Here is a 25,085-nt window from a genome sequence, read left to right as displayed (position 1 = left end):
ATTATTATTATCAAGGGCAGGAAAAATGTTAAATAAACATGCTATAGACCAATAAGAAATTAACGTGTGTTCTAGTGATCAACTAACTCAAAAGTTCCCAATTTATGCAAAACCAATCCCTTTTTATTTTTGTGAAAATGTAAAATCAAAAACATTTAAATTCTCTATAGTGAAATAATAGAATATTTTCCAACATTTTAAAGACAGTTTAAATAGTAAATATAGATACAATTTGCCCACCATAAATAAATCTTTACGAATAAGCATATGTTAAATTAAAGGTAGTGTCTGTTTAGAAACAATTTAATTATAAAGGGATCCACACTACCTTTGTTTAACAAAGTGAATTAAAATATAAATTTCACTTATTTTAGTGATAATTTCATTCTGTCTTTACTTTCTTTTTCCGCAAACGAAGGGATCTGAGTTGCTTAGGTCATAAACTAAATTTGCTGATTACGTCACAGACTCACAGTACCAATTCTGTTACTGCGTTCCCATGGACTAATTGATGGATTAAATAATAAATAATACACATGTCTCACGCTGCCACTACGCGACAAACAACTCATTATTTTATCGTGCTTTTCAATTAAAACTCATTATTTTTCCGTACAGTTATATCAACTTTCCTTTTCACATTTTCTATTATTTAAAATATTTTTCTATACGTTTAATTAAGAGTTACCACACCTGACTCTCTATCCTGGACCTGGACATCATGGATAAATCACACCAACAAAGCTTTATTTTTTTTTTTTAATTTATAGCGGTTAAATATGTGATTGAGCATTTTTATTTAATAAAAGTCATGCATGTTTTACTCTATAATAAAAAAAATGTGTTAAAAAAGTTAAATATAATATATTATTAGCATTTTTATTAATTGTTTTTATTTATTTATGCTATTTCTTGTACATGAGAAATCACGGCTACTGTTCAGAAAAGAATAGGGCTAAGAAACAAATTAAATAGATATATTTCAATTAAAAATCAATTGATTCATTCAAACACACATTTATGATAAAATTAACCTAACATATTTATGTTGAAATGACCTACATCTAACTATTTTGACTTTACCTACATGAACCAGAACCTTCAATGGTCCACAAAACGTGTCGAATATTGGTTAAGATATTGCTGGAAAGAAGACAAGGAAATTAAAGAAGAAAAAATTATTTAAAAAAAAATGAAGAAACAAAATTATAATTTTCTTAAAGACAATAAAATGAGTACTTAAATTTCTTGCCATTAATTAGTTCCATTTTACTGACTTAAAAATGTAGAATTTTGGGTGTAAGATTATTTTTGGAGCACGTCAAATATTATTAAGAAGAAGAAACATACTAAAGAACACGGGGGACTAGGCCATAACCCCTGAGGAAATTAAAAGAACCTACACGAAGGAATGGTACTCCTATTCTAAACAAAGTCTGCCCTGATAAATCCAGGATTGTTGCTAGGTGCACCTAGCATTATTACTGGTGTACTCAACATTTTTTGAAAATGATAAAATTATCCCTGTCAATTTAGGTGTGTTTGATTATAAAAGGAAAGGAAAAGAAAAAAGAAAGAGAGAAAAGGAAAGAAGTGAATTAATGAGGTGATTATTTTTTAGTGTTTGCGTTCAAATTTTAGTGTTTTGTTCATGTGTTTGTGTTTTTAATTTCTTTTTTTGAAATATTTATTTTTTGTGATTAAATGTTTGATATAATGTCTCAATCAAGAAGTACATCTTCTTCAAGTGTTTGTAACAATGAAATAATTGTCAAATATTAAAGGAAAAATTATTATTGTCTTAAGAAAGAATCAATTATTAATTTGTTATTGAGTATTTAATAAAGATGTTAAGGTAATTTTATCTGTTCACATATATTTAATTGATGTTAGTTAATGACGTTAATAGAAGAAGGATAAAAGTAATATAAAAAATGAAAGAATATCAAGTACAATTTAAAAAAACACACAGGATATGAGTATAATAAAAATATTAGAACAATTTCATATATTTCAATTAACAAGAGTAAAAATAATATAAAAAAGAAGTATCAAATACAATATGAGAAAAACATAAGAATGTGAGTGTAATTTACTCTAAAAAAGATATATAATTATATGAGAAAAGAGTAAGTATACAAATGGTTTTATTTTAAGAAATGAAAAATAATATAGAAATGAAAAATAATATTTCGTATAAATATTTTATTTAGTAATTGATATATATATATATATATATATATATAAAAGCAGAATAATATTTTTAAAAAGTAACTGTATTTTTAATATAATAGTACAATTTAGTATAAGTAATATGAAATTGAGTGTTGATAATAACTAAGATATATTTATATTTATATTTATTACATAATATCTCAAATTCAAAATTTATTTTTTGTGAAAACTTACTAATAATTAGGATTTTCCCATCTAGCCCACTAATTATACAGGCTAAATTATCCATGCATGGAGTCCATTTTTTAATGATAAAAGCTTACGGACGCTACCACGTGGTGATCTTGCCTACGTTGGGGAGTCATACCCATTAGTACTATTATTTCGATGGGTGTCTTTTTTGTGGCAAATAAAGTAGCCACTAATTACTGTAATGCTGGGCTTTTGGAGTTGTTCTCATAAAGAAAAGAAGAGAAATGGAGTTTGGTACGAAAATGATTTTCGTCACTCTCATACGAGCGATATGTTTTCAGTTAAACTGCATTTGATATTATTCTAAGTTTTTAAATCAATATTTGTCTTCAAAAAAAGTTAGCGCTCCACGTGCTTACTCGTGTGCTTCGCGCAAAATAACACTGCTCAGATACGAAAGAACATTATTGTTTGTTTCGTTAAGAAACAAAACAGCACGAGCTGTAAACGTGGGTGAGTATTTTTTTATAAATAATTAAGCCCATGCATATTTGTCTGTAGTGAAAACTGAAAACTAAAGTCTGTCGTCAGGTTTGAACAATATGAACTGAAAAGAAATAACGGAAAGTGGAAACCACACATAACAAAAAGACTCTCACACTTGAGAAGAAAAAGAGTGGAATAATATCTATCAATTAAGGTTCTCCCTATTTTGCCCCTCAAACAATAAAAAATAATAATTATCAACCACTTTTTCACGTTATAAATAGCATAGAACTCGGGAGATCTTGCCACAGCAGTAACCACCAACAAGGCATCAATAATCCTTTCCTTTCCCTTCCAAACCTTCGAGAATGAGCATTATCATGTCCACCAAGTCATCGCTGAAGTCTCTCCTCCAAAAGGGTGAGAATGAGCATAATCCATTAACCATGTCTGATGAACAGATTTTGGAACAAATTTACTCAACCCACGTCCACAGTGACACCAAGTTTGATGTGGATTCTCTTTTCACCCTTGTTGAGAACACTCTTAGACGTTCAACCCACATTGTTGACAATCTTGTGCAGGTAGCCTTTTTCACTTTCTTCTTAATTTCCCTCCACGTTTTTGCTTCCTATATATTTACGCACCCTTCAAAAATATTCATGCACTTATTAATTTTTACAGGGATCCCATGCAAGCTTGGAGCACATTGATGACAAGATCCCCCAATTCAATTCACCACTTTGTACCTTGAAGCAAATTTCTTTTGAGGTCATTCACAGATCTAATTCAAAGAGATTTTTTTTTTTTAAAAAAAAGAATATACACTTACATTGTATATATAAGACAAAAACTGCATGTGATAGTGAATAAAATTCATAATAACATGATAACTAATAGCTCGTGCACGTAACATAGTGAGTTGTTGTGGTGACAGATGTCATGCAAGCCTCCAAGTGAGGAAATTGGTCACCGAACTACACTGGCCATACTTAACAAGCTCTCAAACTATGAGTGGGATGCTAAGGCTGTGCTGACACTAGCAGCTTTTGCACTCGAATATAGCGAGTTCTGGCTGCTAGCACAGTACCAACCAACAGATCCTCTTGCAAAATCTGTGGCTATTTTGAAGCGAGTGCCAGTGCTCGCAAAGCCCGCAGCACTTCAAAAGCATCGACAAGCCATCCTTGAGGTTAACAATTTGGTGAAAGCAACGTTGCAAGTTATTGAGGTTATCTTTGAGCTGGAGAAGCTTACCACTTATGACACCAAAGATGTACCTGCTTTGGGGCTTGCAATTGAACAAATCCCTGTTGATGTTTACTGGGCCATCATCACTATCGTCGCTGTGGTTACTCAGATTGATTGTCTCACCACTGATTCGTACGTTGCAAACTATTAAGACTTGTTTTATTTTTATACATGAAACAATGTCCTTATTATTTTATTAATTAATTGTAATTTTTAAAATGTATGATTTGTGGATTATATATTTAAGAGAGCACAAGCAAGAACTGTCTCACTATGGTCAAAAGATCAACATCATACTCAGCAAACTCAGGAAGCAGATAACTCTCTGCAGACAACAGATAGGTTAGCAATTAAAATTATTGCCTTTGCCTTTAGTTATTCTCTCATCGTGTTTTTCCTTAAAGGAAATGTGCCTTTGATTCAAAGCTATGATTGATGGAATAAAAGGCACGGAGCAGTAAATGAGATGCTAATAAGAAAATTTATCTATATTCTTTCAGATGAGGCACAATATTATCGCAAGCTGAGGAAATTTTTCCAAACCCCCACTGAAATAATGGAGGTGTTTAAGGTTCTGATTTTCAATAAGGATGCTCCTCAGCCACTGTTCGATGGTGCTACTAAGACTAAGGTTTGTGATTTCTTGTTAGGTTATATTTGGATAAAAATTAAGAACATGTTTTTGAGCATTTTAATGCATATTTTTAAAGTTTAGGAAATAAAATAAACAAAAATTATTATTTTGAAAAATAAAATTACTTTTGAACTCCTCAGTCTAAACATTCACTTGAAATCATTGAAAATCAATTTCTCCTCATCCAAAAGTCAAAAGAAAATGATTGTTAAAGCTAACTTTATATATATATATATATAAAATACGACGCTAAAAAAGGGGAGGGGTGGTGTTGAAACTCCAAGACCTCGAACTAAAATGCATAAAATCGGACAAAATGAATATAATTTATGTCAAGAACCTGGGTTTCATCTCTATAATACATTTTTAAGAAAGGTAAATAACTTTAAATATGAATAATTCATAAGTCTAGAGTTAAAAGTCATAATTAATGATTAAAAAATGCATAAAATGGGACAAAATAAAGATAATTTATGCCACACCTTCGGATAGGTTAAAATAAAGTGTGGAACAAAGAGTTAACGATCCTAGTCTTGTAGAAAACGATGCGTGGTTTTTTGTCAAAAGGGAAATTAATTTTGGTACTGTGTCAAACAAAAGGCAACAAAACTTTAGGTGCTTTTGATTATAAAAGGAAAGGAAAAAAAGAAAGAGAAAAAAAGGAAAGGAAAAAAAAAGAAAGAGAGAAAAGGAAAGAAAAAAGAAAAAAGAAAATTAAGTGTGTATATAAAATAATATAAATATATTTAATTAAAAAAATACACAAAATAAATATATTTTAGTCAGGCTTAAAATCACTTTTCTCTTTCCTTCTTCCCTCCCGTTTCATACTCACTTTTTTTTAATGGAAGAAAGGTTAATTAATTGACAAATATTTCCCTATTTTTATGAAAACTATTTTTCCTTCTTCTTATTATCCGTCCTACTGATTAAAATATGTGTTTAAATTATTAAATTCATATTGCAGTACATACATAACATACATTTTTAATTAAAAAAAAATATGAAAATTAATATTTTTAATGCCAAAATAAGAGTCCATTTATTTAAACTTAAAAAAGGCAATTAAAAAAAGTGTAACACTTTTTTAACAAACAAATATGATTTGCTTCTTAAAAAAACTGCTTATTAAATATTTTTTTTAGAGAAACACATCAGAAAAACCAAAAACTATTTATTTCATTAATTTTTTTTAAAAAAAAAGCTTAATCAGACAAGTTTGGCTAAAGTTATTTGTTTGATATTCGCCTCGCGCTAAAATCAACCCAAAACGTCAATGTTAAAGCGTAGTTATTGGATGTCGACGAGCATTTGATAAAGAATAATTCATTTGAATTAATGAATATTCTAGAATTATATATAATTAAGATAATGATCTTAAAGAATCCAGGTAAGATTGAAGGAAGATTAATATTATTCTCAATACACATTTTCACAATAATTTCTACAATTGCGAAAGACAAGAGAAGAGTGAGATAAAAACAAGTATTGTAATGGAAAAAACAGAAGAAAAAAAAGTGTTGTGATGAGAATTTGAAATAAATTATCCTAATCCTATATATGTCTGTGAAATGATATGCTTTCAAGTACCAATCATTTCACGCATCTGAAATTTTTTAATCTTGATTGATTTGTTGTCTGGTAGGTCGATATCACGGTGCTAAAAAAGAAGAACGTGTACTTGTTTATTTCTTCCCTGGACATCACGGAGGAAGAGATTTCAGTACTCCGACCAGTTTATGATTCTATTAAAACTAACGATCAGTATAAGATTGTGTGGATTCCCATTGTAGAAGAATGGACCGAGCAATTGCACAAGAAATTTGAGGTTTTGAAAAGCAAGATGCCTTGGTATGTGGTGCAGCATTCTGGAACCATAGCAGGGTACAAGTACATTAAGGAGGAATGGCACTTCAAAAAGAAGCCTATGGTTGTGGTGTTGAGCCCTCAAGGGAAGGTGCAACACTCAAACGCATTCCATTTGATCCAGGCTCATGGAACCAGGGCTTTTCCCTTTACAACTTTGAATGAAGAAAAAATAAACAGTGAGAACGATTGGGTTGGCTCCGTATTAGGCAGCATTCACCCCAGCATAAGCACCTCGGTAAGTATATATATTTCACACAAAAATTAATTAAGTTTTTAGCGCACATTACATAGAATTTAATGGTCATGCACATTATAATCATAATATTTTAAATAATTATTATAACAGGCAGCAAACTTAACCTATGTAGTAGATTATGGTAAAATAATGGTGCAAAACTTTTTATACTATATAATTTTTTCTCTCTATTATATGTGTACTATTTCAACCATAATGGTGTAAAACTTTGTCTGTAAGGTTCTCCATTGAATTAGAAAACTACATAGGATTGGATAAACATATATAATAATAAGGTGTTGTGATACTTTGTATGAAGCAGATCAAAGAGCAAAAGTACATTTTCTTTTATGGGGGCAACGACAAAGACTGGATCCAACAGTTCACCAAGTACGTTACTGCCCTTGCAAATGATGCTGCTATAAAGGAGGCAAAGATTTCCATAGAGTTGTTTTGTGTGGATAAGGAAGACAAAAGCCTTGTGAGGCGCTTTTGGAGTGGCATTGAGAGTTTATTTGTGACTAAGGTTCACAAACAAGCTGATGCAGTGACTCAAGAAGTGCAAAAGATGCTTTCTTACAAGAATGAAACTGGATGGTCTCTCCTCAGTAAAGGGCCATCAGTGGTGGTGAGTGGTCATGGAACAACAATCTTGAAGACAGTGGCAGAGTTTGAGAAATGGAAAGAGGTTGTGATCAAAAAGGGCTTTGCGGTAACCTTCAAAGAATACCATCAGAAGATTGTGGGGACCACTCACCGTTGCTCACACCTTGAGATTCCTAACGTTGCAGGGAAGTTACCTGAGACCATCAAATGCTCAGATTGTCCTAGGGTAATGGAGATTTTCATCAGCTATAAATGCTGCCACAATGAGAATACTGCCAATGCCATTCACTAGAATGGAATGTGGGTTCTGGTTTGTTATATATGTTATCGTGAACGACAGAGAGAGTGTGAGAATAAGAGGCTTACCTCAGTTACCTGCTATGCGTGTCTTTCAGGACTACGTACTAGCTTCTATAGTAAAATAAAGATCACTCTCTGTATCAATGAAAAAAAAAAAGTTACTTAATTAAGGTCTATATATGTTCTCTATGTAATATGGAGCTGTATTGAATCTTAGCATTCAATTAATTAAGCTTCTTTATATATAGATTGTGTTGCAATACTTGAGTAGTACAACACAACTTTAATATGAAAATTAAAAGTTGCGCTGCACTGGTCCATCCATTGTTCTGATTTTCTTAACCATTTTTGCCCAACAAAGCTGTCTTGTTATTTCTGTTCATTATAAAGTAAATTACGCATGCATCTCTATTTTTTTACATTATTTGAGCCTGCTATGAGGGATCGGTGTAACATATTTTATGCCTAAGAGGGAGTGGGTTTAACACTGAAAGGAAAATATAATGTATATATTTAAAAGTATTTAATCATAACATACATTAAAAATCCCACTTTATTACATATTTTAATTATAATATAATTTATATATTTAAAAGTATTTAATTATTAGAAATTTTAGTTATAGAAAATAAATATTCATTTTGTATAATGTAGTGCTAAACTAAAATACTAGTTATTTAAAAAATAGTAGAAATGAGAAAAATAAATAAAAGCGGAGTAAAATCTATACCCACGAGAACCTTTACTGTGTGCATCGTGTGCTGATTAAGTTTACACGTTCACGCGTAAATGCACAATTAAGTTCACACACTCACTTCCTCTCTCAATCACTTTTGCAACACGATAAAACAATTCTCTCACCCACAAAGAAAAACAGTGATGAACAAATATCATCCAGAAGGCTCAAAATCAAATATGAACCAAACACAATAACAAGACATAACCAAACATCAAAAGTTCGCATTGGGTGAACACAACGTCTTATGGCTCGCAAAGATAACTAGGAAGACGTTGTTGTGTTGAATGATGGATATATATACGACAGCTAAACATAACATATATAAACTAAAAACCAAATGATTGAATGAAAGAAAAGGTGCCACAGTGTACATAGTTAACTCATAGGACAAGTTTTATACATAATTTTTCATCATTGTCTATTTCTTTTTTCTTTTTTCTTTTCTTTCTTTTCATCAACATGAACGATGCACTAATTTATACATATTTTTTAAACATGGGACAAAAGCTTAACTAACACAAAAACACAAGATGCATGAATCAAGATCAATGAGGATCGAATAACTAAATTTGGCCAATAACACGAGGAAAAAAAGCAAAAGAAAACGAGGAATCAGAGCTAAATATTGTATGAAGACCCGTAGGCAGAGAATGACCGATCCCTCTTAAACAAACGTTCAGCACAACCATTCCATTCCCTGAACAAACTCTGATTGGAAACTTTTCAATTTTGGTGAAGTAGTTTTTTTTAATCATAATAGAAATCATACTGATTAGTGTCTAGTGACACTAACTTTAATTTGCATTCCATGCAACAATCATTTCACTAATTTAACCAAATAGAGCCACAAATGCAACAAATTTTACGGGAAAACAATGAATAGTGCATATTAATTAGTAAACCTTAAATTAGTCATCAAAATTGTGCAAGTCATATATAAAAACATTCTATTAATACCTGCCTTTGAGAAAAATCATTCATTCTAATATTTTGTTTACCGATGTCTTATACCAAAAAGACTAAAGAGAATGACACTTAATAAGTCATATATTAAATTTTTGGAGATTTAAAAAACATTCTAGCTAGTAATACCTGCCTTATAAGTCATATTATACTCCCATTAAATGACGTTTTATGAAAGAAAAATGCTAACACTTTTTTTTAACAAAACCCATGAATGTTAATTCTTTGGTAATTTGGTAAGTGTATTAATTTATCCAAGTAGTATTTTAAAATGATATAATTGAGTGTCAAGTCCACATGAACTTTGGCTGTACTCAGAGTTTATATATATTCAATTTTAAACAATTAATAAATTAAATTCGATATTGGTCGAATAATGATATAGAATGTAAAATTTGAGATAAACAAAGATAATTAAGAAGAGCACATTAAAGAGATAAAACACAAACACTTGGGAAGTGAGTTGCCGGTTGAAGTAGAATTACGAAATGTGTTGGGACTCAGACTACCAAAATTACTCTTGACGCAACATTAAGGATTTTTCACTATTTAATGTTATTCTGATTATTACTTTCATTTGTTAACATATCCTAATCATGATCCCTCATATAAAAGAGTCTAAATTACCTAATTTCATTCCTAATCCCTTAAGAGTTATATCAAATTATTTTCTTTAAGAACAAAGATGCATAAATAAGACTAAATAATACCATTCTATCTCTAGACATGAATTATCTAGATGTTCTTTTCAAGTCCTTAGGAGATAAACATTTTCTAATGCATAAAATCTATAACACTATATGAGCATAGGTGATCAAACTATAATCATGATATTAAGCACAAAAAAAGATATAATAATATCAAAATAACATTAAATAGATAGTTAGAATCATTACATTAAAAGTATTTGGTTACTGAGCTCCTTAACAATGGATGGTTTAACCTCTCATGTAATGAGAGACTTAGTAATACAAAAAGAAATAAGAGGTGCGAAAAAGAATGAAAGAAAATAGAGGAAAGGATCCCCAAGCGAGTGGGTTCTCCCTCCTTTCTCGTGCCCTAACTCCCTATTTGGTTCCAAAAAAACTTGCCCCCTAGTTTCTCTCTTTCTTTTTTTTCTTTAAAACGTTGCGTAATCATATTTTTTGACATTGAGTGTGAGCTAAGTCTTTCTGTGTGTGCTGAGCAAACATGTAAAATTCAACTAACATAAGTGACCGTGCGCTAAGCTGCCAAAGACGTGTTAAGTCTAACTTTCAAGTTGGTTTCTCACGCTGAGTGATTGTTGACGCACTCAACGTGTTACTCCAATCCTTCAACCCTCTTCCAAGTCTTCTAGTATATAATTCCTAATGTTTTAATACAAAAAAACAACAAAAGAGAGAAAAATTAGATAATTGATATGTGATTTAAATATTTAAATTACGTATGCATAATAATTATCAATCAGCTTTTATAACAAAAATCATATTTTATATATGTTTTAAAAAATAATAATTAATATTTGTTTTAAAAGTTCCCATTGGTTCAAGTTTTAAAAAATTTATATATTGTGTTTGTGCAAATTTGCTTGGTACTACATCTAACGGTGCTCTTTATAAAATTAGAGATTTGTAACTAGATGTCCGACCCATACAGTCATGACGATTAATTTAGTACTACTTAATCCCTCCCTAATCTAATTGACAAAGATTAGCCAACAAAATATATCACGGCTCCACGTTATAAATAGAAGACTCTGGTTAATCATCAGCACGCTCTCATTCTTTTAATCTTTCAATCTCTCAGACTTTGTTATTATATTCTTGAGAGTGAGCATAATTAATGGCTACCAAGCATTCACTAATGTCTCTCTTTCACAGAACTTCATCACAGGGTGAGCACAACCCGTTAAACATGTCCGATGAGCAGATATTGGACCAAATTTACTCAACCCATGTCCACAGTCACACAAAGTTTGATGTAGACTCTCTTTTCATTCTTGTTGAGAACACCCTTAGGCGTTCAACTCTCATTGTTGACAATGTTGTTCAGGTATAGACACTAGTATATGAATACATTTTTATTTCTATTTCCATATTTCCCTTCAGGTTTGTTTTTCTCAAATTTTCATACAATTGTGATTAATCTTTACAGGGTTCCAAAGCAAGCTTGGAGCAGGTAGAAGACAAGATTCCCCAAGCCAACTTCAATTCTCCACTCTATACCCTGAAGCAAATTTATTCCGAGGTCATTCATTCATTAATCCAAATTAATCCAAACATACAAGGATTATATATTGGGATACAAAATAATGAAAATTTAAATATAATTTTAAAAAAATGTGACTAATAATGAATTATTATGTAACAGGAGACCATTATAGTCTCAATTAAACCCTACATGATAATAAATTAGATTTTGGATCACATGATCCTATTAATCTTTACAAACATATAATCAAGTGTTATTAAGTTTTTCTTGTAAACTGAAAAACTTGTCACATGATTAGATAGTAATCTTAAATTACATAAATGTTTTTCCTATATGACACATAATTGAATAATTGAATGTTGTTAATTTCATTATCATAAATTGAAAATTTCAATATGTCACAGAGAGAGATTGATTTTATGAGAAATTTAATTATATGTCACACAAAGATTGATAAGACCATAAATACATGAAAAAAATTATCTAATAATTCATCGTTCCTAGTATAATTCATGAAAGTAACACATTGAATGATGACAGATGTCATGCAAGCCTCCAGGAGAGGAAATAGCTCATATAACTACAATGGCCATACTTGTCAAGCTCTCAAACTATGAGTGGGATGCAAAAGCAGTGCTGACACTGGCGGCTTTTGCAATGGAATATGGCGAGTTCTGGCTGCTAGCTCAGCATCAACCAACAGACCCTATTGCCAAATCTGTGGCTGTTCTGAAGGGAGTTCCAGTGCTCACAAGACCTGCAGCAGTGCAAAAGCATCGCCAAGCCATCACTGAGCTCAACAATCTGGTCAAAACAACGTTGCTAGTCATTGAGTTAATCTTTGAGTTGGAGAAGCTTACAACTTTTGACACAAAGGATGTGCCTGCTTTGTTGCCCGCAATAGAACAAATTCCTGTTGATGTCTACTGGGCTATCATCACCATTGTGGCTATTGTTACTCAGATTGATTACCTCACTACTGAGTCGTAAGTAACTTCCACTGTTATAGGATTCAATAAGTTTTGGTTATCTCGGTCCTTTACGTGGGCTGTTTGAGTAAGTTTATCCAGAAAAAATGAAAATAATATGTTACTATTTGTCGTTTTATTAGAAGATGTTGTCATTAAACGAATTGTTTAGCCTGTTTAATATTTCTAGAATTGCTTGGTTTCAGAGGGAACAAGCAAGACCTGTCCCACTATGGTCAAAAGATCAACATCATACTTAGCAAACTGAGGAAGCAAATCATGCTGTGCAGACAACAGATTGGTCAGTAATTTGACTGGCTAACCGTTTATCTCTTCTTTATCCTTAAAGCAAGCAAAGTTAGCCGTTGAGAAGTTGCATTTAAAATTAAAATTCAATTGAAAAGACATATGAAGTTGCAAACAACATGCTTAAGTAGATTATTTGTCTTTTTCTTTTCAGAGGAGGCAGAGTATCACCACAGGCTCAGGAAATTTTTTCAAACGCCTACTGAAATTATGGAAGTGTTTAAGTTTCTAGTTTATTCGAAGGATGCTCCACAGCTACTGTTTGATGGTGCCGCTAAGACCACGGTTTGTGACTGTTTGAACAAAATTATTGTAAAGTTTTTGCGATCAATTGCCTCTCAAAAATAAGTGAGAATTATATTTTGTAAACATCTTACTGTTTTAATTTTACTTCTAAAATTAGTAATGAAAAAAGATAGATCCACGAATTTATTTTCATGAAATGCATGCCTTGCAGCCAATGACGGAGCCTAGTTATGGACATAGGGGGGCAAACTTTTTTCGTAAAGAAGTAATGACCACTCACTAAGCTACACTCTGCATTTTTCATGATTAGGCACAGTGCTATTGATCGCACACTAGGCTTCACTTTAACACTTTAAGACTTACATAGTTGTGGTCCTGTACCACTTAAGTTTTAACACAACAGATTTTACTTTTTGTTAGGTGTTGTGCAATACATACATAACTGTGGTTCTCGTGTCAAATTTGAAAACACCTATTTGCAAGACTTGCATATCTTTAATAATATTTTTTAACATTTTATTTAATTATTTATGCTTCATTATATGAAACTTTTTTTTTTTTTTGCGTTTCCCAAACCCATTTTCTATGACTTCTATATCCTCACTTTGGTATAGAAAAGCTTATATGATGTACAATATTTGGAACTGTAATTTTTTCTTGTAAATTTTTTATGCTGATTTTTCCTATGAATTTTATGATTTACTGTGTATTTTTCTATAAAAAAATTAAGCATTTTATGCTATAATTTTAGCAAAACATGATTATTTCTTTAAATTTATTAGAAAAATATTTGTGTGATGTATTCTCATAAATTTTGATTCCTATGAAAACAACTTGATTCTTGTACATTCTTAATAGCTTGTACATATATGAAAAATGTTTTCGATTTTATTCAGTAAAATACTTTGGTTCCTCCAAATATTTTTGCCCCCGCCACTGCTCACAGCACACGGCACTATGCTGTAACTTGGATTTTTCTTCTTTTTATCGATTCTTACATAGAAAACACATGTTGTATATTACTGTTATTGATTTTGATTTATTTGTTGCTGGGCAGGTCGAAATCACTGAGCTCAAGAAGAAGCATGTTTACTTGCTGATTTCCACTCTAGACATCACGGAGGAAGAGATTTCAGTACTCCGACCAGTTTATGATTCTATTAAAGCTAATGATCAGTATAAGATTGTGTGGATTCCCATTGTAGAAGAATGGACCGAAAAGCTGCACAAGAAATTTGAGTTTTTGAAAAGCAAGATGCCTTGGTATGTGGTGCAGCATTCTGGACCCATAGCAGGGTACAAATACATCAAGGAGGAATGGCACTTCAAAAAGAAGCCTATGGTTGTGGTGTTGAATCCTCAAGGAAAAGTGCAGCATGCAAACGCATTCCATCTCATTCATGTTTATGGAATGAAGGCCTTCCCCTTTACTATTGCGGATCAAGAGAGAATTGATAGAGAAATTCACTGGATTGGTTCTGTAGTCGGGGATTCTCACCCCCACATAAGCACATGGGTAAGTACATTTCACAAACCAATTAGGATACACATATTATAAACCTATATAAATTAAGTACTCATTTGAAAATATTTTAGTTGTTAAGTTTTGAGCAATCATATTTTGAATATTTCGTTAGCCTTTATGTTGTGCAAAGTATCATACAATTAATACACAGGAATCTTAAAATTTCTTTTTCAAGATGAATTTCAGATTATAGAGAGTTTTTCTAGAAAGAGAATAGAAAAAGAATCGATACCTAATCTAAAGAATAGCTGAATTATTTATACCAATTTTTAACAAATGGACATCACACTATTTTTAATAGTTTGTTATAACTGTTTTAACTACCAGCTTAAAATAAAAAGACGTAGGAATGAGAAGTTTTAGTTATGTGAATCGACTGATCAACACTTTACAAGGTTTTGTTTGGTATTGTTTAAGTTAGCATTGACAAGGACATGAGCTTAATGGAGATATAAGGTTGATTGAGTAATTAAGAAAGAAGAAAAAGAGGAAAAGTTCAGGGATTCGATTTCTTCTCCAGACAAAAACTAACAAACTAATAATATTGAGCTTAATTACAAGGTTTTGGTGTCATTTTCTAAGCTGCAGATTAGAGAGCAAAAGTACATTCTCATATATGGAGGCAGTGACAAAGAGTGGATCCATCAGTTCACAAAGCATGCAACTGCCTTTGCAAACGACGCCGCTCTGAAGGATGCAAAGATTCATATTGAGTTGTTCTGTGTTGAAAAGGAAGATAAAAGCTTCCTGAGGCGGTTTTGGAGTGGCATAGAAAGCTTGTTTGTGACCAAGGCTCACAACACAGTTGATGCAGTGACTCAAGAAGTGCAAAAGATGCTCTCTTACAAGAATGAAACTGGGTGGGCTGTCCTATGCAAAGGGTCATCTGTGGTGATGAGTGGTCATGGAACCACAATCTTGAAGACAGTGGCAGAGTTTGAGAAATGGAAAGAGTTTGTGGTGAAAAAGGGGTTTGAGCCCTCTTTCAAAGAGCACCATGAAAGGATTAGGCGCACCCATCATCGCTGCATACACCTTGAAATTCCTAATGCTGCTGGGAAGTTACCAGAGACCATACGATGCCCAGAGTGTGGTAGGATAATGGAGATTTTCATCAGTTATAAATGCAACCACAGTGATAATACTTCAATTGCTTCAAACTAGAACACAGTGAGGCCTGCTTGTTTGATGTTATGGATGAGAGAGTGTGGGATTAAGCTTCATTTCCGGTTATGAGCAACTTCTGCCTAGGACTAAGCTTTTTCTGGTAAAATAAAGATTTCTTTGAACAAAAGGAGTTCTGTGTGACCTTATAAATAAGGTGTATCTTTTTCTTATGTAATCTGGTGTTGTTAATCTTGAATAGTGTTACAATGATAGAGTGATTGCTTTGCATTGCACTATTTATGACTAACATTTCATTTTATAGAGAATGAATAACTTCACAGCATTTCATATTTTAATTCAAGCACCGCTATACGGTACGAAGGCTTTGGAGTACGAAATGCACGAAGCTGTGCCTTGTTATATTTTTAAAAGTAATAAATTAAAATATGAAATGCTGGAATAGGCATATATACTCATCTCATGTCATGTGAGTAATTTTTTCCAAAGTGAAATGCTTAAATGCAAGTTACGTCATTAAGAAAATTACCCTGGAATAGGCTCAAAGTCCAATCCGGTTAGTGGGTGAACTTCGCCCGCAAATTACCTTAATGGGGCTTCTTTTAGAAACTATTTCTCACAATAGGTCTGTTTCAAAACAATTTACAATATGGGTCTATTATTTTACGTAAAATACATGCAAACCGCTAATGTTACTAGCGAGAAGCCCCTATGTGCAACACGTGGCGAAAATGCCACTGCCACTGGCAGAATAGCGAATGGTCTCGCTGTTTGTGCTGGCGATATAGCTATGCAGGGTTCCGCTAGATTGACTGGCGATACAGCTAGTATACGTGGCAGCAGACACACTATATTTCGCCATTGCGAATGGCGAAATATTTTTGTACGGAAAATTTTTTAAACTTGAAACGGTTGTAACTTTTGATAGGAATGTCCGTTTGAGGCCCATAATATGTTAAAATGCTCAAAATTAAATGAGGAATCCCCTAACAAATATCCAAAGGGGATTTAGTCAACTCATTTTTCCAAAAATAGGATTTAAGATTTTTGCCAGGGGATTCCTCATTTAATTTCGAACATTTTGACATATTATGGGTCTCAGACGGACATTCTTATCAAAAGTTACAACCGTTTTAAGTTCAAAAAATTTTCCGTACAAAAATATTTCGTCATTCGTAATGGCGAAATACACCTGTTGTCACGTGTATCAGCTGTATCGTCAGTCAACCTGGCGGAACCATGCATGGCTATATCGCCAACACAAATAGTGAGACCACTTGCTATTCCGTCAGTGGCAGTGACGTTTTTGCCACATGTTGCACGCAGGGGCTTCTCGTCAGTAATATTGACAATTTGCATGTATTTTATGTAAAATAGCAGATCCATGTTGTATATTGTTTTGAAACAAACCCATTATAAAAAATACTTTCTAAAATGAGTCCCATTAGGACAATTTGCCAAACTTCGCCCAAAGTTATGGACTAACTCAATTCACAAAGGGTTCAATGCTCAATAACACTCAAGCGCAATGTTCCTATGATCCAATTGTAAATAACAAGTTGCACTTGGTTTGGAATAAAATTACCATATCAATATACGAGAACAGGGTAATATTACCTCCAAGAAAACATGGGTCTTGTGCGAAGGAATCAAACCTATCTCAAACTCCTACAAATTTAATCAATGTTACTGGAATGTTGGCATCCCTGTACCTTAAAACTCAGTCAACGTGGCCTCGATTAAAATGATACTAAGTTCAATCAAAGTCATAAATCCTAATACAAGTATAGTACAACAGAAATAATTAGTGAGGTTATTTTCATTTAAAAAAATTAAAATTAATAAAAAAATATAATAAAATAATTCAGAACATGAAAAATTAAATTTAATCATATTTGTAAAGATTACAAACATGCTTTTTCTATAATAAATAAAGTACATAGAATATTATGCATCATAGTTTGCGGTTAATATAAGAACCATTCTATGTCATAATTGTGACAAATATTATAGATAAATATTTTTTTTGAAAAATTATAAATTAATAACTTTAAAATAAAGCAAGCAAGTGAAATTAAAATTAAAGAACAATGGTGGTGGTGGTAAACAAATATCACAAGAGTTTTCAAGTTAAGCCTTCACAATCACAAGATTAACAGTTGAAAACTTTAATAATATCACATATTTAAAAATAATATTTTTTACAAAAATTAATTACAAATTTGATCTCTAAATTATTTAAAATATTTTAATTTGGTCTCTAAATATTTAGACACTTTTATTAGGTCTTTTAATTGTTAAAATTACATCAAATAAGTTCATTCCATCCAATTGAGATTGATGAGATTAAATTATAAATTGTGACGGATCATAATTACAGGTAGCGGTGGTTTAAAATCATTACTATATTTAATATTTTTTTTAAATTAAAAAATATAAAATCTAACATCATACTAATTACCTTATAAATGGACGGATAAATAATCATTTTGATCACTAAATATATAAATCGGTGATAATTTAGTTTATAAAATAAAAATATATATATTTTAATCTTTAAATGTGTACTTTATATCCTATAAATACCCTTAATGATAAAATGGTCAAACAAAACTAATAACAAAACATAATTATCATACTTTTTATATATTTAAGGATTAAATAAAAAAAATTATTCTCTTAAGGAGTAAATTATCACTAATTTATACATTCAGGCACACAAAAGTAATTTATCCTAAAGGAATTTTTTTCTCTAAAGAGAAAAAAAATATTATATCTTTTATAATTTTTCTGTACCTTATAAAGAAATTTTTAAATATAAAATATATTCAATATTTGTCATAAAAAGTTAGAGCATTAATTAATAGGAGAATATAAGCGGAAAATTTAAAATTATTCAAAAATTAAGTTAGAGTTTTGACTTTTCAGATTGTGACTGTTAGGCGTTTAGCCTTGCTGTCTTTTTTTTTTTTTTTTGTGGTTAGCCTTGTTGTCTTGATTTAGGGTTTATCATTGTACACGTACGTATTGTTTCAACGAGCCTATTATCATTGTACACGTACGTACCTCTTATGATTTTTCTACGGGTTGTGGGTAATCATGTTATAAGTTATTATTGATCAAAAGTCTCCTTAGAGTTTCAATTTTTTTTTATCCAATCGTTTATTATAAATTTTTAATAACAAATGGCATATCATCATGGCAAAGATCAAACTTAATTTACAGTTGTTGTACGTGGTCGTTGCAGGTATTATTTTGTTTTTTCGAATGATTGCTGGTAATGATACCAGTTTTAATTTATTGAACAAAAGTCTCCCTAGAAATTATTATTTCTGAGTTTTTTTTTTCCTTCAATATATATATTATTTTTTTAGTGACCATTATATTGGTGTGAATTATATACCAACATTTTTAACTCACCAATACCACCTAAAATGAAATTTTCGCTTTTAACATTATATTTTTTTTTCATTCACAGTATTCAATCTCAATCTCAAAATCATATTTAAGCATCTGATATCTGATATATATATATATATATATATATATATATATATAAATTTTAATAAACTTATCTAATGCTCCCGTCGAATGTTTTAAAAAAATTGATTGCTAACATTTCTCTTATATTAATATATGACATATATTGGGGAAACAAAAGGTTAACTGGAGAAAATTGCAGAAAATAAAAACTAATAATTTTAAAATTTAGGAGAGTTATCAAATAAAAAACGATACCTATAAAATTTATATTTTTTTAGTAAGTTTTATCTAGTTAAGTACCTAATAACCAAAACTGGATCTAACCATTATATTATATATAATATGAAACTAATAAATATCAAAATGAAAAAAAATTAAAAGTTTATCAATATCATGCATGTTATTTTCTATTGCTCAATCTTAATTAGAGTTAATTAAGTAAGATTTATTTAGTTTGCATGTATTTTGTTTTTGTTTTATTTTTTCTAATAATTATAAAAGCATTACTATAAGAATGTCATGAAATAGATAAAAAAAAATTAGACAACTATCACTTGTGATATAGTCTTTTTTGACAAACATTAAATTAATAATATTGACATTTAGGGTGATTATTAATTGTGTTTTTGTTCAATTTGGTTAGGTTCCGTAGACATCAATAACAAAACGAATCAAACCGTGCGATTTAACCAAAATCAATCCAATTGAATACAAAAAATTATTTATTGGTTTGATTTGATTTTGGGTTTTTTTATGTATTTTTTTATTTTTATTTTGAATTGGTTTAAATTTGAACGCTTCTAATATATTAATGTTCTTAAAATACCAGTTAACATTTTTCTTATTATAATTAAGGTACATAGAGAAAGATAAAAGAAAAAAAAATAAAACTTTAAATATGTTTCTTAAAAGAGTTTTGATCAATTAAATAATGATATGATTACCAACGCGTATAACAATAATACAATAATAAATATATACTACCGTGTTGTTTTATATTAAGTCTTGGTTTCTTTTAAGGAAGTCTTTCTTTTATTCTTTAAAATCTGATTGATGTATAAAAATTTATAAGAATTAACGTATATTGTTTAATCAATTGAATAGTCATATATTAAGTATGATGTGGTATATGTTATTATAATTAAGGTATAGATAGAAAGAAAAAAAAAATATTGAAACGTCAAAATATAATTTCTAAGGAGGCTTACGCGCGGAGTCTTGGTCAATAAGTAATGACATGATTATCAATTAATAGGCTATTAATTACCACTTTATTCACGTTATAAATAGGACACAGAACTTGGGAAAGCTTGCCACAGCAGTAAGCACCAACAAGGCAACAACAAATCCTTTCTTTTGCATCCAAAACCTTCGAGAGATGAGCATAATAATGTCAATGTCTACCAAGTCTCTCCTCCAAAATGCTGAGAATGAGCAAAAGCCACTAACCATGCATGTCCGATGAACAGATTTTGGAGGAAATTTACTCAACCCATGTCGGCAGTGACACAAATGTGGATTCTCTTTTCACCCTTCTTGAGAACACTCTTAGACGTTCAACCCTCATTGTTGACAATTTCGTGCAGTTATATATACAACTCTCTTCTTTCCCTCCACGTGCGTTTTTGCTTCATATTTGCGTACCCTTCAAATATTCATGCACTTACTTCAAATAATTTTTTACAGGGATCCCATGCAAGCTTGGAGCACATAGATGACAAGATCCCCCAATTGGATTCACCACTTTGTCTCCTGAAGCAGATTTCTTTTGAGGTAATGCACAGATCTAACTCAAAGAGAGAAAATTAAAATATACATAATACAACACAAAAAACTGTGCTAGTCAATTAAATTCATCAAAACATATATAACATAGTGAGTTGTGGTGGCAGATGTCATGCAAGTCTCCAAGAGATGAAATTGGTCACAAAACAACACTAGCCATACTTAACAAGCTCTCAAACTACGAGTGGAATGCAAAGGCAGTGCTGACAATGGCGGCTTTTGCACTCGAATATAGCGAGTTTTGGATGCATGCTAGCTCAGTCCCAACAATCCTCTTGCAAAATCTGTGGCTATACTGAAGCGAGTGCCAGTGCTCACAAGGCAAGCAGCACTTCAAAAGCATCGCCAAACCATCGTTGAGGTTAACAATTTGATGATTCAAACTTCAAAGCTACGATTTGATGGAGTAAAAGGCACCGAGCAATGAATGAGATGCTAATTAACTAGAGGATTTGTCTCTGTTATTTCAGAAGCGGCAGAATATTATCACAAGCTTCCAAACCCCCACTGAAATAATGGAGGCGTTTAAGATTCTGAATTTCAACTAGTATGCTCCTCTGTTGGAATTTTAAAGGCATCATTATAAAATATTAATGATCATCATAATCAGAACGCATCACAAACAAATTGGTGAAGCAGACGCAACAGAATCTGAAAACAATCACAAACAATTGATTTGAAGACTTTTCTCAAAATCAAATCTCTTTATTTCTTTTGGGACTTTCATTTTCTTCAGATGAGGATAAGAAAAAACTGTTTTGATTTAATGTCTTGGGTACCAGTGCCTCAGTTTTAAGTTCTCATTATTTCTTAATGGATTAAACTGATTTTCGTTTATTAAGTCCATATTATTTTTGTGTTGATAGTCTAATACACTCATCAAATTAGATAACTTATATTGAGCCCATAAAAATATAAATAACTAATATAAATGATTTAATGTAATATGTAACCCATATTAATTAATTAATTAGAAATTATAAAATTTTTAACACTTCACTCCTCAAATGAATGTATTGTGGTACTACCAAGACCATGTTTATAATTCCTTGATAAATAAATGTTGGAATACAAGTATGAGGTGAATTCTCACATCAAGTAAAAGTGAGAGGTGTCAACATCCTAGAATCCGCTCGTTATTAAAATTATATTTATTTTTAATATTTATTTAAAAATATATGTATATAAACATAATTAATTTTTAAAATATTTAGTAGCATATTAAATATGATTATATTAAAATTGAAAAAGAGGATTAATTATATTTTAATTAAGAAAAGTTGTTTTTAAAAATATTAAGTTTATTTTAATATTATTTTTTTCAAAAAATAGTAATGATAATGTAATATCTAATATATATATATATATTTTAAAAATAAGACAAGTTTGGCTATAGTTATTTAATTTGTTTGATATTCATCTGACCCTAAATTCCTAAAGTTAACCCAAAACGTCAATCAAGTTAAAAAGTAATTATTGGATGTCGACAATCATTTGAAAAAGGATAACTCATTTGAATAGAATTTAATAAACTTGATGATAACTATACAGAAATGGCTATCTCTTGTAGTAGCTGTTTGTTTTGTGTCATCATATTCCTGGATGAGTAAGTATTTGTTTCTGATTATTACTTTGTAAAGAAAAATAAGTGTTTTGCGAGAGAATTTGAAAAGGATTATCCTATTGTCTGTGAAATGATGCTTGCAAGTATCAATAATTTCACGCATCTGTAATTTTTAATTTTGTTTCATTTGTTGCTTGGTAGGTTGACATCACTGCTAAAAAAGAAGAACGTGTACTTTGTTTATTTCCTCCCTAGACATCACGGGGGAAGAGATTTCAGTATTCGAAACAGTTTATGATTCAATTAAAACTAGTGAACAGTATAAGATCGTGTGGATTCCCATTGTGGAGGAATGGACCGTTGAGTACGACAACAAATTTGAGGATTTTAAATGCAAGATGCCTTGGTTTGCGGTGCAGCATTCTAGAACCATAGCAAGCCTATATATGGTTGTGGTGTTGAGCCCTCAAGGAAAGGTGCAACACTCAAATGCATTCCATTTGATCCAGGCTCATGGAAAAAGAGCTTTCCCCTTCACATTTGTCAAACAAGAACAAATAAACAATGAGATCTATTGGGTTGGCTCCGAAATAGGCAACATTTACCCCATCATAAACACTTGGGTTAGTAAATTTCACAAAAAAACATTATGTTTATATATATAGATATATAGAAGTGTATACTAATTCAATATTTATGATACTTTATATGAAGCAGATAAATGAGAAAAAGTACATTTTCTTGTACGGAGGCAAGGACAAAGAGTGGGTCTAACAGTTCACCAAGAATGTTAGCATCCTTGCAAGTGATGCCGCTATAACGGAGGCAAATATTTCCATAGAGTGGCTTTGTGTGGAAAAGGAAGACAAAAGCGTGATGAGGCGCTTTTGGGGTGGCATTGAGAGTTTGTTTGTGACTAAGGTTCACAAGGCAGTTGATGCAGTGACTCAAGAAGTGCAAAAGATGCTTTCTTTCAAGAATGAATCTGGATGGGACGGATCTCCTTATTAGCGAAGGGTCATCTGTGGCTGTGTGTGGTCACGGAAAGACCATCTCGGAGACAGTGGAAGGGTTTCAGAATTGGAAAGGAAGTGTGACCAAAAAGGGCTTTGGGTTATCCTTCCAAGGTTACCATCAGAAGATTGTAGACATCACTCACCGTTGCTCATACCTTGAAATTTCTAATAATGTTTCAGGAAAGTTACCTGAGATCTAGACCATCAAATGCCCAGATTGTCCTAGGATAATGGAGATTTTCGTCAGCTATAAATGCTGCCACAATAATACCATTCACTACTATGCGAGAGAGTGTGTGAGAATAAGAGGCTTACCGCTTACCTCAGTAGTTACCTGCTATGCGTATCTTTCAGGACTAGTACTTACTAGCTTCTATAGTAAAATAAAGATCTCTCTCTGTATCAAGAAAAAAAAATGATTTAGTTAATTAAGGTCTATATGTTTTCTATGTAATATATATGGAGCTGTAATATTGAATATTGGTATATTTGATTAAGCTTCTTTATAGACTGTGTTGTGTTGCAATGCTTGAGTACTATACCACAACTTTAAAACTGCACTAGTCCATCCATGGTTCTGACTTTTCTTAACCTTTTTTGCCAAACAAAGTTGTCTTGTTTCCTTTAATTATATTGTTGCACCACACAGCAGCACCTCTCCGTTTACTTTGATAGCTTTCTCTTTGTGGACACATTCATTAGTATCTTACTTTAGGGTTGAAATTTGGAGGTTGTTGGCTATTGGGCTTTATGTTGGACTTGTTAATTTTTAGTGTCTTTTAGTTAATGAGGTCCAATCTATTAATTAAAATCAGGTAGCACATTTCTTTCTTTTTCGCGTGTACTGTTCACTAATAGTAGAATTTTATGACAAAAATAACAACATAATGAAATAAAATGATTAAGTTTTCTTATTTTATTTCCTTGGTACCATGGATTGCTATTACGCTTTCAGTGTGCTTGAAAATTATGTATAAATTTTGTAAATGATGTTTAATAAATCTCATTTTATTTATTGTGCTTATCGTAATTGTATATTTTAATTAATTAAGAGATGAGAATAAATTGATTTTGTTCTTAATCTGATGGAATTTTTTTTTTAAAAAAAAGACAAATATGTAATATATGAAGACGAAGTTCGTATCTGTATATTCTGTATTATTCGATTGTTTTCTACTATGATTTTTTTAAAATAAAAAAAAAACACTTTTAATGTTTTTTAAAAAAATATCAAAATTTGTATTGAATTATTCCTACGAAATAGTATAGTTATTAATTTTTTTAAACGGGATAAATGTTAGGAACTAGGAAACTTAGACAAGTTATTTTTTCCAAATAATTTCTACGATTTTGTAATAACCACAAGAAAGAAATACGAGATATGACGAATCACATGATGAAAAGAGAAAAAAAAAGTGTTTAAA

The 25,085-nt window shown here is 31.1% G+C and overlaps 2 protein-coding genes, 1 non-coding gene and 1 pseudogene across 4 annotated transcripts; all 4 read left to right on the top strand.

Annotated features, from left to right (window-relative positions):
* Nucleotides 1-3,221: 3,221 nt before the first annotated feature.
* On the top strand, nucleotides 3,222-7,740 carry SEOS (sieve element occlusion s). Its single transcript, NM_001254295.1, has 7 exons — nucleotides 3,222-3,437; nucleotides 3,538-3,624; nucleotides 3,791-4,236; nucleotides 4,352-4,446; nucleotides 4,605-4,735; nucleotides 6,384-6,842; nucleotides 7,165-7,740. Exons 1-7 carry the CDS (start codon nucleotides 3,222-3,224, stop codon nucleotides 7,738-7,740), a joined length of 2,010 nt encoding a protein of 669 aa, NP_001241224.1.
* Nucleotides 7,741-11,210: 3,470 nt separating this feature from the next.
* Nucleotides 11,211-16,065, top strand: SEOR (sieve element occlusion r). Of its 2 annotated transcripts, none has more exons than XM_014772237.2 (7): nucleotides 11,211-11,484; nucleotides 11,587-11,679; nucleotides 12,184-12,629; nucleotides 12,818-12,912; nucleotides 13,072-13,202; nucleotides 14,221-14,679; nucleotides 15,271-16,065. In XM_014772237.2, the coding sequence occupies exons 1-7, from the start codon at nucleotides 11,275-11,277 to the stop codon at nucleotides 15,850-15,852; spliced, it is 2,016 nt and encodes a 671-aa protein (XP_014627723.1). In that variant the 5' UTR covers nucleotides 11,211-11,274; the 3' UTR covers nucleotides 15,853-16,065. The 2 variants fall into 2 exon arrangements, with proteins under 2 accessions (XP_014627723.1, NP_001241173.1); NM_001254244.1 differs by having other exon boundaries at nucleotides 11,275-11,484; nucleotides 15,277-15,852.
* Nucleotides 16,066-16,748: 683 nt separating this feature from the next.
* Nucleotides 16,749-16,923, top strand: MIR4402 (microRNA MIR4402). Its single transcript, NR_048740.1, has one exon. It is a non-coding gene; the product is annotated as a microRNA MIR4402 (primary transcript).
* A 3,751-nt stretch (nucleotides 16,924-20,674) lies between these two features.
* LOC102665155 (protein SIEVE ELEMENT OCCLUSION B-like) lies at nucleotides 20,675-24,194 on the top strand (annotated as a pseudogene).
* Nucleotides 24,195-25,085: the final 891 nt, after the last annotated feature.

The sequence above is a fragment of the Glycine max genome, chromosome 20, assembly GCF_000004515.6.
Source record: "Glycine max cultivar Williams 82 chromosome 20, Glycine_max_v4.0, whole genome shotgun sequence".
Classification (NCBI taxonomy): Eukaryota; Viridiplantae; Streptophyta; class Magnoliopsida; order Fabales; family Fabaceae; genus Glycine; species Glycine max.
Note: the sequence above shows the minus strand (reverse complement) of the source record. Positions and strands in the feature narration are given on the sequence as shown.